The 18367-nt window shown below is 60.6% G+C and overlaps 2 protein-coding genes across 2 annotated transcripts; both read left to right on the top strand.

Moving 5' to 3' along the window:
• Positions 1-4280: 4280 nt before the first annotated feature.
• GFUS (GDP-L-fucose synthase) lies at positions 4281-8260 on the top strand. The gene is made up of 10 exons (XM_079722561.1): positions 4281-4435; positions 4751-4865; positions 5962-6090; positions 6164-6237; positions 6434-6567; positions 6688-6752; positions 7117-7183; positions 7342-7421; positions 7633-7732; positions 7934-8260. The coding sequence occupies exons 1-10, from the start codon at positions 4290-4292 to the stop codon at positions 7987-7989; spliced, it is 966 nt and encodes a 321-aa protein (XP_079578687.1). The 5' UTR covers positions 4281-4289; the 3' UTR covers positions 7990-8260.
• Positions 8261-10751: 2491 nt separating this feature from the next.
• Positions 10752-15129, top strand: PYCR3 (pyrroline-5-carboxylate reductase 3). The gene is made up of 6 exons (XM_079722460.1): positions 10752-10869; positions 12428-12492; positions 12945-13124; positions 13449-13661; positions 13987-14079; positions 14273-15129. Exons 1-6 carry the CDS (start codon positions 10770-10772, stop codon positions 14453-14455), a joined length of 834 nt encoding a protein of 277 aa, XP_079578586.1. The 5' UTR covers positions 10752-10769; the 3' UTR covers positions 14456-15129.
• The last annotated feature ends 3238 nt before the right edge of the window (positions 15130-18367 follow it).

The following is an 18367-nucleotide window of genomic DNA, read 5'->3' as shown; positions in this document are numbered from 1 at the left end:
TTGGGTGTTGCCCACAGTGTTTCACCCAAACTATGTAGATTCAAAGCTGTAACAGAAGAAAACTTTTCCTGAACTAAAGGAATATCTGATTTCAGTACTGAAAGACCCGATTGTGCACTAAGAAAAAAATAGAGAACACAAAGTCTAATGAAATGACTGAACCACAAAGATAAAATACTGTACAAACATCCAGGAAGAAGAAGTAGATCGCCAACAGAGGAAAAAAGTCAGTTTGCCCCAGACTTTAAGTAACAAAGACTGTAGCTCTTTCCGTATTTATTTCCTTGATGTGTCGTAGTCATATTTTATTTATTTTATTTATTTATTTATTTATTTAGGCCGCGTGTGGGGCATGCAGGATCTTAGTTCCTGGTGCCCCCTGCAGTGGGAACTTTGAGTCTTAACCACTGGACCGCCAGGGAAGTCCTACAGTCATGTTTTAAAGCTTATTTCCTTTCTCTTCCCTTTACCTCTTTCCTACTAGTGTGTGATCACAATAGTTAAATTCAAATTAAGTTCATAAGATGCAAAAAATATGATGGAATCTTGCCAGAAATAAAGGAGACGACATGGCTCCGAAAGACTACGAGGTGAAACGGGATGCAATTAATGAACCAGACACTGGATTATCTTCCTTTGGGGAGGAGGAGGGAGTGGTTTCAGAGCTATGTAATAATTGCATTATGTTGGAATGGTTTGAGAGGAAGTTTTGAAACTGCTTTTTGAGAAAATGTGCTTATGTGGATATCAGGTTTTCGAGGGGTGGATTGTAATGAACATCTCTTGGTTCAGCCCATCCCACATCCATCCCCTCCTCCTTTCTTTTTGTAAGAGCACCTCACCTTTGGTTTGCAGCACTTCCTAGGATCTGTTGTAGGAAGTCACAGTGGTGGTCTCAGTCTGGGTGCACCCCCTCCCGTGGCCACTGGTCAACCCGGGAGGGAGCTAAGGCAATCAGACCCTCCCCTCCAGTCCATCACTGAAGGGAAAGGTGTGTATATATCTCATGTCATCTGTGAATAGTGATGGATTTACTTCTTTCCAATTTGGATGCCTTTTCTTTTTCTTGCCCAGTTACTCTGGCTAGAAATTCCAGTACAATGTTGAACAGAAGTGGCAAAAATGGATATTCTTGTCTAATTTCTTACCTTAGGGGGAAAGCTTTCAGTCTTTCATTCATTGAGTATGATGTTAGCTGTGGGTTTTTCATAAATGCCCTTTATTAAGTTGAGGAAGTTCTCTTCTATTCCTAGTTTGTTGAGTGTTCTTATCATGAAAGGGTGTTAGATTTTGTCAAATGCTTTACCTGCATCAGCTGAGATGATCATGTATTTTTTTTCTTTTTGTCTTTTTTTAAAACAATTACAAGGCATTGTTTTATTTTATTTTTTTATTATTTATTTTAAAAATTTTTGGCTGTGTTGGGCCGTTGATGCTGCACGCGGGCTTTTCTCTGGTTGCGGCGAGCAGGGGCTACTCTTCGTTGTGGTGCGCGGGCTTCTCATTGCGGTGGCTTCTCCTGTTGCAGAGCACAGGCTCTAGGCGCACGGGCTTCAGTAGTTGTGGCTTACAGGCTCTAGAGTGCAGGCTCAATAGTTGTGGCGCACGGGATTAGTTGCTCCGTGACATGTAGGATCTTCCTGGACCAGGGCTCGAACCCGTGTCCCCTGAAGTGGCAGACGGATTCTTCACCACTGCGCCACCAGGGAAGCCGTCTTTGTCCTTTCAATGTGGTATATTATGCTGATTTTTTTTTTTTTTTTTTTTTTTTTGCGGTACGCGGGCCTCTCACTGTTGTGGCCTCTCCCGTTGTGGAGCACAGGCTCCAGACGCGCAGGCCCAGCGGCCATGGCTTACGGGCCTAGCCACTCCGCGGCATGTGGGATCTTCCCTGACCGGGGCACGAACCCGTGTCCCCTGTATCAGAAGGCGGACTCTCAACCACTGCGCAACCAGGGAAGCCCATTACGTTGATTTTTTATTTGAATATTGAACCATCCCTTGCATTGCAGAAATAAATCCCACTTAGCCATGGTGTATAATCCTTTTACTATGCTGCTGGATTCAGTTTACAATTGTTTTTATTCCAGCTCTTTACCTCCCTTGGTGAAAAATCCACTCACCGTACTTACAGTGACCTAGTTAGAAACCCAGACATATAGATATAGATATAGATATAGATATAGATATAGATGTAGATATAGATTTATCTCAAGGAATTGATTTACGTGATTGTGGGGCTAGTAAGTCTGAAACCTGTAGGACAGGCTGGCAGGCTCGTACTCACAGGCAGGAGCTGATGCTCTAGTCTGTCTGAAGGTAGAATTTCCTCTCCTTCAGTGAAGCCTCAGTTTTGCCCTTAAGGCTTTTCAGCTGAATGGATGACACCCTCATTATGGAGAAAGTCTCGTTTTCTTAAAGTCACCTTATTGAAGACGTTACCATCTACAAAATCTCTTCACTGGCAACACCTAGATTTGTGTTTGATTGAATCACTGGGTGCTACAGCCTGGCCAAGTTGACACCTAACACCAACCATCACACCGGGCATCATTCCTAACTTCCTCCCCATAACTTGCGTAGCTAGTGAAGCATGAGTCCCGTTAATTCTACCACCTCGATGTTGCTTAAGTCAGTAAACTTCTTTTGAGTCCTCATTACCTGAACTACAGCAGTGGCCCCTAAGTGGTCTCCTGCTTTTAATAATCTCCTGAAACGTGTTTGTCTTTTTAATGTATTTATTAAAGTATATTTTATATACTGCCCCCTCAGTGTCCCGAATATAGTTAACAGAGTTGCAGTTGTTTCTCACAAACGCAGTGTTTGCGCTAGGAAAGCACTGAGGAGTTGCAGCTCCTCCATTTTTAGAATGGTGTTTGGTTCTGCCGCGTCTCCTCGGTCCACAGCTTGCGGGCTTTCGGAGACGCGCCGCCTCTCCTCTTCTCCCACGCCCCCACGCTGTCCAGCGGGGGTTCGCGCCCAGCGCCGGCTCGCGCCCAGCGCCAGGCTGGGTTAAGGGCGGGTCGGGGTCCGCCCAGGGGAGGCGGAGCCGGAAAGAACTACATTTTCCAGGCTGCTGCGCGGTGCCGGACTCCACTTCCCAGCAACGCCCGGGGCGCCCCTCCAGGACTCCATTTCCCAGAGTTCCGCGGGAGGGCCCGACCTGGTCCCGCTTCCTCCACGTAGCTCCAGCGCGTGGCATGACTCTCAGCCGGCACCTGAAGCCGCTCTCCGGGCAGGTCGCGTAAGGCGCAGGTGGGACAGCGCGGGGCTCGAGGGGACCCGGGGTGGGGGGTGGGGGGCATGGTGTGGCGAGCCGGGGCCTGGGCCTTGGGTGCCCCGTGTCAGCCAGAGGGGCCTGAAGGGTGCCAGGAACTGGGGGCGTAGGAGGGCCCCGGAAGCGTGGGAGGGGGCCCAACTGCAAGATGCGGTGGCTTCCGAGGTGGGGCCAGGAAGGGGACCTGGGGGCGTGGGAAGCGCCTGGGGGACGTGGAGGGGCCCGGCCGTGGTGGGGTCTACCCCAAGGCCTGCTGCCGCGCTGCGCGCGCTCTCGAGAGCAGCGGGATTTGTGGGCAGCGTCCCCTCCGGTCCGGGCTGCCCGTGGGGCCCTGCAGCGGGGTCAGAGCCGTCCTGTAGCGGCCCGAGCAGATTTCCAGCCCCCAGGAAGGGTCCTCAGAGGTGGTGGCGCCCCGAGGCCTGTCCATTTCTTAGCTAGAAGCGCAACCTGCCCAGAAGGAACCAGGCTCTCGAAGGCTAGCTGGGACCAGCTGGCCGCTGGTGGGCACCGGGCTGCATACAGAGGCGCCGCCCCTTCCCCGTCTGTAGCATATGGACTTTGGCTGGCAGCAGCCCAAACGACCTGGGCCAGGAGCCGCCAGCCCCAAGGTTGGCTGCCTCCCCTCTTGTCAGACAGAGGGGAGCCGAATGTTCCCTTTCTTGGCCCAGTGGGGGTCAGGGTTGGGCCTGCAGGGCAGAGCCTGGCTCTCCCACCTGGATGGTAGCCCTAGGGCCCCTGTGCAACTCTAGACAGAGCGCTTCCTGGGGAACAGGGCTGAGAGGAGGGGATGACTCAGGCTAGATGGGTCTGTCTGGTCCCCAGTGGGCAGTCTCCCTGCCCTGCTGACCTTATACTGTGCCCGTTGCCCTAGGCCAGCCCTTGGAAATCACAGTGGGGCCCAGAGCTAAGGGCAGTGACCCTAGGCTGGGGCATCTCAGGGGAGTGGGGTTTTGTTGCGTGGGAGCGTCATGGCCTCAGCCTCACACCGTTTGGCCCTGCAGGTGCAGCCAACATGGGTGAGCCCCAGGGGTCCATGCGGATCCTAGTGACTGGGGGCTCTGGGCTGGTGGGCAGAGCCATCCAGAAGGTGGTAGCAGATGGGGCCAGGCTGCCCGGAGAGGACTGGGTGTTTGTTTCTTCCAAGGATGCTGATCTTACGTGAGTGGGCTCATCCCTGGAGCAGCCCCACCATGCCCTCTCCAGACCAAGAGCTCTGGGCCAGGCCTGTTCCTGGGCCTGGCAGCCTCATGTCTGGCCCGTCCCTGCCAGGTGGCTGGCCTGGCCTGGGTGTGTGCAGTTTTGCTCGTGGGCAAACTTCCTCCCATCTCTTCCTGTAAGCCCGCACCCTCATACCAGCCAGGGCCTGACCCTCCCGCCTTCGGCCCTGCCTGGCTCCTGCCCCCAGTGCTTTGAGCCAGGGTGCTGGTTCCCTTGGGCCTCCAAGCAGCTCCTGATGGCCCGGCTCCCCCTCAGGGATGCTGCACAGACCCGAGCGCTGTTTGAAAAAGTCCGGCCCACACATGTCATCCACCTTGCTGCAATGGTGGGGGGCCTGTTCCGGAATATCAAATACAATTTGGACTTCTGGGTAAGTGAGGGGGCCCCAGTGAGCAGTGGGAGCCAGGACCCCAGATTCTGGGAACTTCCTGGCCAACTTCTCAAGCTCATGTTCCGGCCCCAGGAAGTCCCTGAGGGGCCTCCAGTGACCCACACTTGCTGTGTAGGTAGAGGCGCACGCAGGTGGGCCTGGGGGTGTTTGGCCCAATAGGAAAAGCCTCAGAGCTAACCTGGGGGGTGGAGGAGCTGAGACAAGCCAGTGTTTGCCGTGTGACCCCCGCTGGTTCCTGCCCCACTGGGCCTTCAGACCCTCCTGTTCCCAGGAGGTCCAGCTGCACTGAGCCAGGCCCACGGTGCGCTCAGGGGTGCAGAGGTGTGTGAGCTGGGCTCTGGGCCTGCAGCATGTGCCCTGAGGGATTTCACATGTGGGGTGGGGGCAGGAGGAGAGCTGGGCTCGCCCACAGCCCTGCCCCTGCCTGGCCGGGCCTCTGAGGGCCGGCCCCATCATCTCTACAATTGGCCTTGGCCTGGTTTGGCCCTGCATCGGGCCTGGGGCGGCAGAAGCTCAGACCAGGTTTTCCCTGGGGGCCCCTGTCGCCACAGGGCCCTCCTCGTCCCAGTGACAGCCTTCCCAGCAGGCTGCTTGGCTACCCCCTCTCCCCAGACCACCCAAATGCCCAGCTCAAGTCCCCGGAAGGGGCCGGGGGAGGGGTGGGGCCAGCCAAGGCTTCACTGCTCCTGAGCCGTAGAGCCGGGTGAGCTCCTGGGGGTGCGGCAGTGGAGGCGCCGCTTCTTCCTGCCCTGCCGCGGGGCCAGGTTGGGCCGCCTGGGCTCCTGCCTAGCCCTCAGCAGCCCCTGTGGGCAGGCTCGGCCCTGAGCTTAGGGCTGTGGCCTCTCCTCAGGGCCCTCCCCCAGCCTCAGGGTAGGCAGGCCTGGATCCTCCTACAGCCCTGGGGGTGGGACTGACGGGCTGGGAGGGGGCGTGGCTTCTGGACCGTGGGTCCTGGGAGCTGGGAGAACAGCTGGCTCGGGCACTGCCTGCCAGGGTGTGTCCACACTTCTGTCCCTGGAGGGGCAGGTGAGGGCTGGGATCCTGCCTGGGGCCTCACCCCGCCCTGCCCCCTCAGAGGAAAAACATACACATCAACGACAACGTGCTGCACTCGGCCTTCGAGGTGGGGGCGCGAAAGGTGGTCTCCTGCCTGTCTACCTGCATCTTCCCCGACAAGACCAGCTACCCTATCGATGAGACCATGGTGAGGGGCGGGGCTGGGGCGGGGCCTGGCCTGGGGGCAGGGCTGAGAAGCAGCGGCTCCTGTGCTCCCCCAGATTCACAACGGACCCCCGCACAGCAGCAATTTCGGCTATTCTTACGCCAAGAGGATGATCGATGTGCAGAACAGGTCCTCTTCCCGCGCGTGCCAGGCCGAAACCAGCCGAGAATGGGGAAGGGGCCCAGATGCCCTGTGGTGGGTGGGCCCAGGGGGCCGCCCCGGCAGGGCTCCCAGATCTCGGCCCCCCTCCTCGCTAGCCTCGGCCGGGGTGGGGCTCGCCTGGGATCCGAGGATGAGGGCCAGAGGGGATGCTGTGCCCCCGCAGGGCCTACTTCCAGCAGCACGGCTGCACCTTCACCGCTGTCATCCCCACCAACGTCTTTGGGCCCCATGACAACTTCAGCATCGAGGACGGCCATGTGCTGCCTGGCCTCATCCACAAGGCTCACCTGGCCAAGAGTGAGTGACCGCCACCCATTGCCCAGCTGGCTGCCTGCCTGACGGGGCCCCTGGGGCACAGCGGGGAGGAGGGGCGGCGCTGGCACATCCCCTCTGACACCTGCCCTCCCCAACCTGCAGGTCGCGGCTCAGCCTTGACAGTGTGGGGCACCGGGAAGCCTCGGAGGCAGTTCATCTACTCACTGGTTGGTGCCGCGAGGGGCACAGCTGTTCACCAGAACGTCTCCCGGAGCCGCCGTGCTGGCTGTGGGGAGGCAGGAGGGAGCCTAGGAAGGGCCGGGTGTCCAGGCTGAGCCCCCAGGGGAGCAGTTCCTGATCCTCGCTAGGTCCGTGTACGTTCCTGTCCCTAGGGAAGTTGCTGGGTACAGCTCTGAGCTCATCAGGAGAAAGGACTTGGGGCTGAGCTGGCCAGGCACTGCCCAAAGGGGGGTAACCCGGGCCCCAGCCAAACCTGGGCTGCACCCCGCCGAGCAGGAGCACTTGGGAGAGGTGACCTGGGCCCATTTGGCCATAATTTGTGGCCTTTGACCCTGGCTGTTTGACCTCCAGGACCTGGCCCGGCTCTTTATCTGGGTCCTGCGGGAGTACGATGAGGTGGAGCCCATCATCCTGTCAGGTGGGTGCCCTGCAGCCCCACCCCCATTGCAGCGGGGCAGGACACCCGCCTGTCCTGAGAGCCGCTGAGCAGGGCAGCGGGAACATCCGTGGGGCTGGGCGGCAGCGGGTCCAGGCAGAGGAGGCCTGACCTGGCCGTTGGCCCTTCGGTCCCCACAGTAGGCGAGGAGGATGAGGTGTCCATCCAGGAGGTGGCCGAGGCCGTGGTGGAGGCCATGGACTTCCATGGGGAGGTCACCGTATCCTTTGGTTCTAGGCAGGAGACTGTGGGCCTCCCTGCAGGAGGCTGTGGGTCTGACGCACCCATGGCACTCACCCTGGCAGCCGGGGGTTGAGGGTGTCTGCTGCTCTCTCCTGGGGCTCCCCCTGGGAAGGCTAGACAAGGTTCAAGGGCAGGCTGGTGGGGGGGGTGGGCTGCCCCTTCTGCTGTGCCCTTGACCAGGTGCCTAGTTTGATACAACCAAGTCGGACGGGCAGTTTAAGAAGACGGCCAGTAATGGCAAGCTGCGGGCCTACCTGCCCGACTTCCGGTTCACGCCCTTCAAGCAGGGTGAGCCCTCCCACCCCATCCCTCGGGACCACCCGGCCCCTCCTTGGCGTTGGGCCACCACCGCCCCTCCCCAGGCCTCAGCTTCCCTACTGCCAGTTGGGGGTGGACGCCCTGCAGCTTTGGCCTCCATGGCCTCACCGCGGAGGCAGGACACGGGGGTGACTGCCTTACGTCCCTGGCCCTCACCCGCCGCCTCTGCAGCCGTGCAGGAGACCTGCGCCTGGTTCACTGACAACTACGAGCAGGCCCGGAAGTGAAGCGTGCGGCGCGGCGGGAGCGGGTGCCGCCCTGTCCCCGGCGCTCGGCCAGCAGAGCCCAGCGTGACCACTCAGAACTGCCCTCGTGGCGGCGGGCCCCTGCCCCACGCCCTCTGCCGGGGCAGGCCTGGCTGACTGTCCGGTGAGGCCACCGTTCACACCGTCCTCAGGGAAGCCAAGGCCTGGCCAGGCCTGGCACCCTGCTCCCCGACGCCAGTCGCAGAGCATGTACACTTAGGATCCCTGGGAGCCAATAAAGTGCATTTCCACAGGCCTGGCCCCGGCAGCTCTGTACCAGCGCCCCCGTCTCCCCCGCCCCCGGCACTGCCTCCTGAGCCTGGCCAGCCCCCCCCCAAGAGCTGCTGGGCCACAGTGGCCAGCTGTCCCTGGGGTGGAAGGGCAGCGGTGGCCAGAGGCACGGACAGGTGGTGTGCGGGCAGGTGTCAGGAGAGGCTGGACTGTCAGCCGGCGGGGACAGAGGGCAGGCGCCTGCGGCAGTCCCCACCGGCTGCGGCCAGAGCCGAGCCTCTCCACGCACAGCCGGGTGCAGGCCTGGGTAACCTGCACTCCCCAGGCTTACCCACCCTCATCCCCAGGACTTTGGGGAAAGAGGCTGGGTCTGGATTTGGACAGGCTGAGCGGGCACACAGATGGATCTGAGGAGAGCAGTGGCGATTGGCCAGTTCAGACCTGGCCCCTCATCTCCCTAGCCCTCAGGTGGCAGCTTGGGTGCTGGGGCTTGGCCTGCCCTTCTCCCGTGGGCAGCAGCAGGTGTCATGCAAGAGTGGGCCTGGTGGGCACGGAGGTGAGCGGCACAGGCCTCCCATCCTCGACAGGAAAGTCTGGACCGGTTGACCCACTGGCCCCCGCCTAGCCAGTCAGTGCTGGGTGTGCTTCCCCCAGGACCCAGGCACCTTCCCTGGCTCCGGGGCCCACCTCTTCTCGGGTCCTCTCTCCCCTGGGGTACCCTTTGCTGTCTTCACACCAGTGACTCCCAGCTTTCTTCTGGCCCCAGGTGCGCCTGCCACGTTCCTTACTTCCTTTGTTCATTCAGGCGCTGTGGGCTGCCTTCCCTGTGCCAGGCACGCAAGTCCCAACCCCTGTCCCCGTGTCCAGCTGATCCCTCACTGCGTTTGTTACCACCACCCCCGCCCACGGGCCTCTCCAGGGGCCAGTCCTGCCCCTCTCACGTCAGTGCCTCCCCACCTTTTAGGTCTCTGCTGATGGGGTTCTTCCTCTCTGAGGCCCATCCCACCTGCTTGCTTCTCTGGAAACACCTCCCCCGCCACACCCCCCAGGGCTTGGAGCTCCAGGACCTGGTCAGCCCTTCACGCTGTATTCCCTGGGTGCCAGCCCTTTGTGAATGTGAAGGGTCTGCCCCCGTGGGCGTTCCGGGAGAGGGGGAGGGGTGGTCCCTGAGTTGGAGCTTGGATCAGCCAAGTGAGAACGGGGGGAAGGAGGCCCAGCGCAGGGCAGAGAGGCCTGGACATGCCTGGCCGGACACAAGTAGTGGTTGTGTGTGCTGACTTGTCCCTTGGGTTATGGGGTGCATGTGTTTATCGTAGACAGGCTGTCTCTCCAGCCAGAATGCAGGTCTGCGGGGTAGGGGCCACTGCTGTGTGGCCTTTGTTCCCAGCCCAGAGCAGGGCCCCCACACTGAAGGGGCAGCGTTGAAGGCATGAAGGGATCTCATTGTTGAGGAGCTTAGAACGTGTCAAAGTAGGGTTTAAAGAAAATAACATCTTTAAAATTCAGTCTTAAAAACTGCAGTTTTAGGGCTTCCCTGGTGGCGCAGTGGTTGAGAGTCCGCCTGCCGATGCAGGGGACACGGATTCGTGCCCCGGTCCGGGAAGATCCCACATGCCGCGGAGCGGCTGGGCTCGTGAGCCATGGCTGCTGGGCCTGCGCGTCCGGAGCCTGTGTTCTGCAACGGGGGAGGCCACAACAGTGAGAGGCCCGCGTATCACAAAAAAAAAAAAGAAAGAAAAAAAACCCTGCAGTTTTAGTTTTTCAGCCTTATTTTTCCCATGTCAATCAAAAATTACAAGCACAGCCCACACCCACCCTCCCCCTCTCAGTCTCTAAGGTGGTCCCTGGCCCTGGCCAAGCACTCCATCTCCCACAGGACCAGCAAGAGGGGCCAGGTCTCCGCTGGGGACCTAGGCCTCACGAAGGTCTCCCCCGCAGCTCCCTGAGAGGCCCTCAGAAACGAGAATCCAGGCTGGCCTGAGGACCTCCTTTAACAGAAAAGCAGACCCCGGCTCCCACATTTCACTGGCTGTGCCAATTTTATGCTGTCACCCGGACCCACTGCGGCTTGGGGAAGAGCTGACCACAAGCCCTGACCAGGCAACCCTGTCCTCCACACCCAAGTCCACTGCAGGCTCCAAGAGCACTCTGTTCCCACCCAGAGAAACAGGCCTGAGGCACCCACCTCTGGGACAAGACCAGAGGAGCCCCCACCCTTTCCTAACCTTCGCCTTTAAATGACCAGCTCAAGTTGCCCTTTGGGAAATTTCACACATCGGGACAGACCCCAGTACAGTATTCTGGCCGCCCGCCCGGCGCCCCGCGCCGTGGCCCGCCCCTCCTCGCCCTAGATCTCTCCGGCCAATGAGCTGCGAAGGGGCGGGACCAGTTGGTAGCGATCGATAGAGCGTGGAGCCCGCGGGAGGGGCCGGAGCGTGAGGTCTCGGCAGCCAATGGACGAGGGCAGGTGTTGGGCGGTGTAGCCCATTGGCGGCGCTGAGGGCGCGGGCGGGGCGCGGCGCGGTGGCGACATGGCGGCGGCGATGGCGGCGGAGTCTGACCCGAGGCGCGTGGGCTTCGTGGGCGCGGGCCGCATGGCGGAGGCCATCGCGCAGGGCCTCATCCAAGCAGGTGGGGCGCGTGGGGTCCCGGGCCCGCGGGCTAGCGGGCGTCCGACACCGGCCTGTGTGGGAGGGACGGGCTTACCTCTCCGTAGCTCACCTGCCCCGCGGAGCCCCGGGCAGCACGGGGCCCTCCGCGCAGGGGCCCCAGGGTGGAGCTGGCCGGCGGGCGTGGGCCAGGGCGGCACGCGGACCCTGTCCCTCCGGTCTCTGCTTCCTCTGGGAGCGCGGCTGAAGGGGATGTGGTGGAGAGGCTCAGCGCCGGCCGTCCCCACGTCCCAGTTGAGATGAGCTGGGAGTGCACAGAATAAAATATACGCCGAATTTGGAAGATTTAGCATCCCAACAAAAAATAACGTATCTTAGTAACTTTTAGTATTGATTAGGTGTTGGAAGGGTAACATTTTGGCTACACTGAGTTAAATAAAATGTACTGCAATTCACCCGTTTCTTCCTACTTGTTTAATGAGACTACTAGAAAATGTAAAGTTACGTGTGTGGCTCGAGCGATACTTCTCTTGGACAGCCCTAGCTTAGAGCGCGGGATCTCCTGCCGACTTCCTAACCTCGTGCCTCGGTCGAGCTGCCTGACCGCTCTGAGCCTCCGACTCTTCTTTCTGTTTGTTCGCCGGCTGCACCCCTGGTGTCCGGCACTGTGCACATTTGGGGCCACATCATTCTCCATTCTTCACATTGTAGTCTGTTTAGCCCCTTGCCTGGCTTCTCCCCACTAGATGTCAGTGACACCCCCAGTTTTGACAGCCAAAATGTCTCCAGACACTGTCAATGTCCCCAGCGAGGGGTGGGGGGCAAAATCATCCTCGGTCGAGCACCACTTATAGCAGGGACGGAGATGCTGTCCTAATCATACTCCACAGTATTTAGAAACCTTTATATGTAGATATGGACTGGTTTTCTGCCTTCAGCCACATGTCAAGGTCTAGAAAGGTCAAAATCATCAGAAAACAGTTTACTGCAAGTCTCAGGTGTTTTACCTGTAAAACCTGGAGTATCACCTGCCTCCCCGGCTGCACAGAGTCTCACAGTGCTGCCACCGTCTCTTCAGGCCGTGGGGTGCACTTCTGCCTTCCTGTTAGACCTTACAGAAATCTGATCTGTAGAGGATTTCTGCCAAACGGGCACTGAGCTTCTGCTTGGATGTCCCCGTACAGATGCGCCCCCCCTCCGGAGGAAGCTCATCCCCCACCCCAGCCTCCCTACCCACCATACCCCCTCCGCAGCCTTCCCGTTCCCAGAGGCAGGGATCCCTGGGATCTGTGTCCTCACGAGACAAGGCAAGCTCCTGGCCCCTGTGTCCGGCAGGGCGTCTGGACTCAGCAGCAGCAGCAGGTGGGCAGCGATGACTGCTGAGTAGAATCAAGTGAAGCTGGTCGCATGGTCCCAGCCGAGTGGAGCAGCCCCGCCAAGCACCTGGTTTTTTGGAGAGGCTCAGCGTGGCCCAGGTGTGGCTGAGCCTCAGAGACCTGCTGTAAGGGGCCGCCAGGCTGGCTTCTTCCCGCGCCACATCCTCACTGACACCCCCTACTCGCCTTTGCTTTTCCTTCCAGGAAAAGTGGAAGCTCAGCACGTGCTGGCCAGCGCGCCGACGGACAGGAACCTCTGCCGCTTCCGGGTGAGCCGGGCAGCTCCTCTGAGTGGAGGCTTCCCAGGGCTCAGATGGCTCTTGGCTCCTTGGGGCCAGGGAAGTGCTGCTTACTTAACTAAAGTTTTGAGACGGGCTGGGCTGGGCTGGGGAAGGGGAGGTCAAAGGCCAGAAGGAAAGTCAAGGTTGTGGAGGGCCAGGGTGGGGTAAAGGGGTGTGTGTGTGCGTGTGCGTGTGCGTGTGCATGTGCATGCTGGACGGGCAGGAATATCACAGGCACTCACTGGGATCAGAGGGCTCGAGGAGGTGCTGACATCAGGGCCATCTGAGGTTGGATCCTGAGCGAGAACGGGTGGTCTGGGCGCATGATGGGCATTAGGTTTGGGGCCGTTTGCAATGGGGGGCCCGTGGGGTTGCAGGGAGGGCCGTGGTCTGGGAGCATGCCCGCTGACGTGGGCCTGGTCCCGGCAACCCTGCCGCAGGCCCTGGGCTGCCAGACCACCCACTCCAACCTGGAGGTGCTGCAGAGCTGCTCCCTTGTCTTCTTTGCCACCAAGCCCCACATCTTGCCGGCTGTCCTGGTGGAGGTGGCTCCTGTGGTCACCGCTGAGCACATCTTGGTGTCCGTGGCTGCCGGGGTCTCCCTGAGCACCCTGGAGGAGGTGAATGGCCTGTCGAGGTGCAGTGGGGGCTGAGGCTCTGACCCCAGGGTGGGCTCTGCTGGCCTCCCACCCCTGCCATCCCAGACCGGTTGCAACCTGGGTCCAGCCCTTCCAGAAACCAGGATGGGTGGGTTGGGGGGCAGACAGCCTCTCAGCCGGCCTGCACAGGCGGCCAGGTAGCTAGGGGGCTGGGGTTAGGGCTCCTCCCACCTGGGGTTAGGGCTCCACGCCCGGGAAGTAGCGGGGAGCCTGCGCTGGCCCGGCATGTGCCTGCGCGGCAGCCGGATCCCACAGCTGCCCTGATCGCAGCCTCTCTCCCGCCAGCTGCTGCCCCCGGTGGCGCGAGTGCTGCGGGTCTCGCCCAACCTGCCCTGCGTGGTCCAGGAGGGGGCCATGGTGATGGCGCGGGGCCGCCATGCTGGGAGCGGTGAGGCCGGGCTCCTGCGGACCCTGCTGGAGGCCTGCGGGCAGTGCGAGGAGGTGCCCGAGGCCCAGGTGGACGTCCACACTGGCCTCAGCGGCAGCGGTGTGGCCTTTGTGAGTGTGGTCTGGTCCCCACACCCCAGCCCCTGCCCTCACAGGCCGGCCCTCCCTCGGCAAAGTGGGGCCTTGTGGAGCCCCCCCGACAGCCCCTGACCCCACGGCTCCCCGGCTGGGTCCCCAGCTCCCCGTGTGCGCCGCCCACCCCATATCTGTGCCTTCCTGGGCCTTTGAGGCCAGCCCCTTGGCAGACGCCTGGGCTCTGGCCTCGGCTCTGGTGGCTGGCGTGCCGGACCTTGTTCCTGAGGGTCCCCAGCCTTTTCCAGGCTGGGTTCTGTGTCCAGGGGAGTGCTGGTTTTGTCCCCCGCCCCCGCTGCTACAGGTGTGCGCCTTCTTGGAGGCCTTGGCTGAAGGAGCCATCAAGATGGGCATGCCCAGTGGCCTGGCCCACCGCATTGCCGCCCAGACCCTGCTGGTGAGACCCTGCTGCCCGGTCCTGGGGGAGTGTGTGGAAGGGGAGGGGGCAGCGTGCCTCCCGGGAGCTGTGGGAAGGGAGACGGCAGGCCTGAGCAGCCTGGGCTGAGACGGGGCGGTGGGGATGGGGGTGGGGCTGAGCTGAGGAGGGGCTGCTGGCCTCCCCCGAGTCACCCCAATGCCACTGTCCCCAGGGCACAGCCAAGATGCTTCTGCAGAAGGGGCAGCACCCAGCTCAGCTGCGGACTGACGTGTGCACGCCGGGCGGCACCACTATCTATGGGCTCCACGCGCTGGAGAGGGGCGGGCTGCGGGCGGCGGCCATGAGCTCCGTGGAGGCTGCCACCTGCCGGGCCCGGGAGCTCAGCAGGAAGTAGGGCACAGGCACTGGGTGCAGGCCGTGGCCACCCCCCCAAGCCCCTTCCCAAGGACTCAGGTTCTCTCCAGCCTGCAGGCCAGTGGAGGAGCTGCTTGAGTTCTGGGAGGATGGGTGGAGGACAGTTCCTGGCCAGCGGGGAACACAGCGGGGTGTGGGTCCCTCTCCAGACCCTGAGCTCGTGGCAAGTGGCAGGTGGAGCTGGTCCTGATGACCCTTCCCTGGGTCAAGAGTCCTGGAGAGTCCCATGGCCTGGCCTCTGACTGCAGGATTTGGTTCTTAGCATGTCTGTGAAAGGACCAACAGGCCACGAAAGCCAGCAACTTGGGGCCCTAAGCAAGGATGAGGGGCCTCTGGGTGCGGGGCAGGCTACCTGCAGCCCAAGGCTCACAGGGGCCTCCCCACCCCACACGGGCCCTAGTGCTGGAGCCCCTTCCGTCCACCCGCCAGCTGTGAGGCTTGCGGCAAAGTGATCCCCTGTCTGTGAACAGGGCTTACGTGGCGGCCTGCCCCTCACTGCCCGCACAGCCCTGAGCCCCCCACCACTCCAGCTTCATGGGCGGCTGGCCCTCAGCCAGCGACCTTGGCCCTTCCACCTGCTAGAAGGCTCAGCCCGAGTCCATTTCAGCACCTTTTTTTTCACTTTTGAATTGGGAATAAAGATGCTGTCCTATAGCATGGAGCAACCAATATTTAATTGGAGGCTGGTAAAACCAAATTGCAAGTCCCTGGAAGCACATCTCAGCCAAGGCCCGGGATACTGGGCTCAGACTCGGAGCTGTGGGTGCAGGTGGTCTGGGGACAGGGTTTCCCATCACCCGAGAGCTCTGCAAGGGTAGGGTCCCCTCCCCCCGCCCGGAACTCTAACCTCACCCTCAGCTGTACGTCCATGGGTCCCCGCCATGTATCTTCCAACAGAATTCCTGAGGACCAGGCTGGGCTCGGCTTGGGGAGTGGAAGATGCACCTCTGCCCAGCCCTGCCCTTAGGCGGTCACCTCCTGAATGTGAGGTGCCTGGTGAGCCCAGCTGGTGATGGCACGTGACAGGAAAGGGAGGATGGGTGGAGGTACGGGTTAGTGTTAGTGTATGGGTTAGGGTACAGGTTAGGGTTACGGTTAGGGCATGGGTACGGTTTAGGGTATGACAACGGGTTAGGGTTAGGGTACGGGTTACGTTTGGGTTAGGGTTAGGATTAGGGTACGGGTTAGGGTAAGGGTTAGGGTTAGGGAAGAGGACCTGACCCAAGATTGGCACTGCCCGTACCCTTGGCACTGGCTGGCCAAGTCTCTTCACCTTATACTGCGAAGCTAAAATTACTTTTCTCAGAAGCTGGTGGATGTGAGCTTTTTTCATCAATGTTGTCCCTTTTCTGTACCCTCCCCACTTTTTCAAATCAGGTGTTCTGGATCCAAGCACTAGACAGAGTTACAAAAATAAGACTAGAACAGGGATCATGTGACGTTGGCATATCCAGCCTTTATTATAAAGCGCACTGGGCCCATCTGGCCGGTGACCTCTGCTGTCAGTGAGGTTGGCTGTGAAAGGGTCCCTCGACAGGACAAGCACCCACAGCCCACTTCAGCACCCTTGCCCCCGGGGCTCCCCTGGTGATCCTGACCAGCTTTTGGGCCAGCAGGCTGGGGGTCCCAGGAGGCCCGAGCCCCCGCTGGAGGGCGCCCCCTTCCTCTCACCCCACGCTCCAGTGCTCCATCTTCGGTCCAGCTGTCACCTGGGGGCTCATTCCCAAGCGTGAGGCCCCTCGAGCAAGTTTGGCCTCACACGGGTTCCCTCTGATGCTGCAGCCTGGTCTTGCCCTCCCAACCCCCCAGGTGGGCTGGTTTCAGCAGAAGCCACAAGCTCACCTTTCCACCTGCGGTGCTTTCCTGCTGTGCCTACCACCAAGCCCACGTGGCCAGCCCTGACAGTGACTGACCAGAGGCTGGTTTTTGGAATCAGTGACCTTTACCGCCTTGGGGATTTGTCAGAGGGCTGTGAACAGGATGGGGAGAGCGTGGTGGCTGTGTCCCTGAGCACTTCCCAGGCCACAGGGGTCCCACACCCTCACAAGAGACGTGTAATCCTCGAGGGCAAGAAACCCAGTCTCCAGCGTGGTGCCCAGCGCTCTGCAGGTGTGGCTGCTGAAGGAATTCAAGCAGCAACTAAGACCCCTCCCTCGGTGCCATCAACAGCCTTACTCTCCTTAGCACAAACCAGGGAGCTGCTTAGATGCCCCGGGCCCAGCGGCAGTGAGGCCACTTCACCCATTCTCCTGCAGAGACAAACTGGAGTCTCCCCCAGGAAGCCTCTGCCCTGTGGTTCACACTGAGGTGAGCCCAGGGAGGTGGGTGACCTCGTGCCAGAGCTGCGATGGGGCCCGGGGTCACAAGGATCATTGCTGGGGCTGCATTTGGGGCCAGAGCCGCCCTCTTCATGTGCAGGGCCTGGTGGCACCAGTGCCCCCATTCTAGAGAGGACAATTTTGGAGGCCCTTGGGTGAGGTAGTCCCCAGCCCAGCAAAGCGAAGCAGCTCCCAGACCCACCCTTGACGGGCCCCCTAACTCTTCAAGGCCCCAGGCCAGCATGCGCTATGCCTCGTTCCCGTGCTGCCCATCCAGGGCCGTGGGGACCGGCCAGAGCCACCTCCTGGGGTGCAGCCTTGATTCCCCAGAGGGGACGAGGCTGGCGCCACATGAGAGGAAGTGGGAGGTCCTGCCCTGATAGCCGGTTCTCAATACCAACTGCAGTCCCCCTGCCCAGGCTCTGGGGTACAAGAGGATTAAAGGCTGAGACAGGAAACTTGGCAAAAGGGGCAGCGCTGATGATGCTACCAGAGGCCACCCTCGCCCAGTGCCCACCTGGGCTCTGAGGTCTGTCTCTCCACAAGCCCCTATAGGCAGGCCGGGCAGGCAGCATCGTGACCAGAAGCTCCCGGCCTGGGTCCCTGGGTCGCCACCAGCTGGAGAGGCAGGTGGTGTAACATGCCAGACAGCCTGAAGCCCCGTGCAGCTGCTTGGTTAGACCCAGGGCCAGCGTAGACCGCCAGAGGCTCCTGCAGGTGTGCAGGCTTGACACAGATGGAAGTGGGGGTGCCAGGTAGGCCCCAGCAGGTGCGGCTGGAGGCTGCTGCCCGGGCCTGGCTAGCCAAGCCTCCCTTCTCTTGTTCCCAAATCCTACATACTGTCCCTCAGCTTTCAGATTTGACATACACATACATATGTTGTTTTGAGGGGTTTTTTGTTCTTTTTTTTGACTGGGGGTGGTTCCAAGGAACAGTTTATGTCCTTGCTCTGGGGGCGCCCAGCCGTCCTACCGCCGTGCACAGCCCTCCCGTCCCGCAAACACAGCACCTGTCTGTGGCCTCTGCAGTCTCAGACCACCAGGAGGATGGGGCAGGTGAGGATGAGGGCAGAGCGCTGAGAAAGGCAGCACCTCAGACCCGGCCCCACTGCCCCTCACAAGGGCTCTGGGTATCTGCAGGGCAGCCTCTGGGAGGCCTGGGTAGGTATCTCTCGGCCTCAGGCCACCAGCAGGATCCTGAATCTAGAGCTGGACGGTTACAGAGCCCTTGCCTTCTCCTTACAAAGTGTGCCATCTAGGAGCCTAATTGATGGGGCCATGGGAAGCAGCTCCTCAGCCACGCCCTGGGCAGTGCCAGGAGCGGGGGGAAAAGCCTGAGGGCAGGCTGGGCAGGGGAGCCTTGGAGGGGAGCTAAGGCACTGAGGGTTGTCCTGGCATGGCCGTCAGTGCCACAGGGCTGCTCCGGGGAAACGGCATGGCTCTGGGCCCTGGGGCTGGACAAAGTGGACTGTGGCTGGCGGGGGCACAGGGCGCTGGCCCGGCCATTGGTCTGTCACCAGGGCCCAGGTCTAGTGCTCGCCAACCCCACAGAACAAGAGAGCTGTTCAGAGTGTT

The sequence above is a fragment of the Hyperoodon ampullatus genome (genome assembly GCF_949752795.1).
Source record: "Hyperoodon ampullatus genome assembly, chromosome: 17".
NCBI lineage: Eukaryota > Metazoa > Chordata > Mammalia > Artiodactyla > Ziphiidae > Hyperoodon > Hyperoodon ampullatus.
Note: the sequence above shows the minus strand (reverse complement) of the source record. Positions and strands in the feature narration are given on the sequence as shown.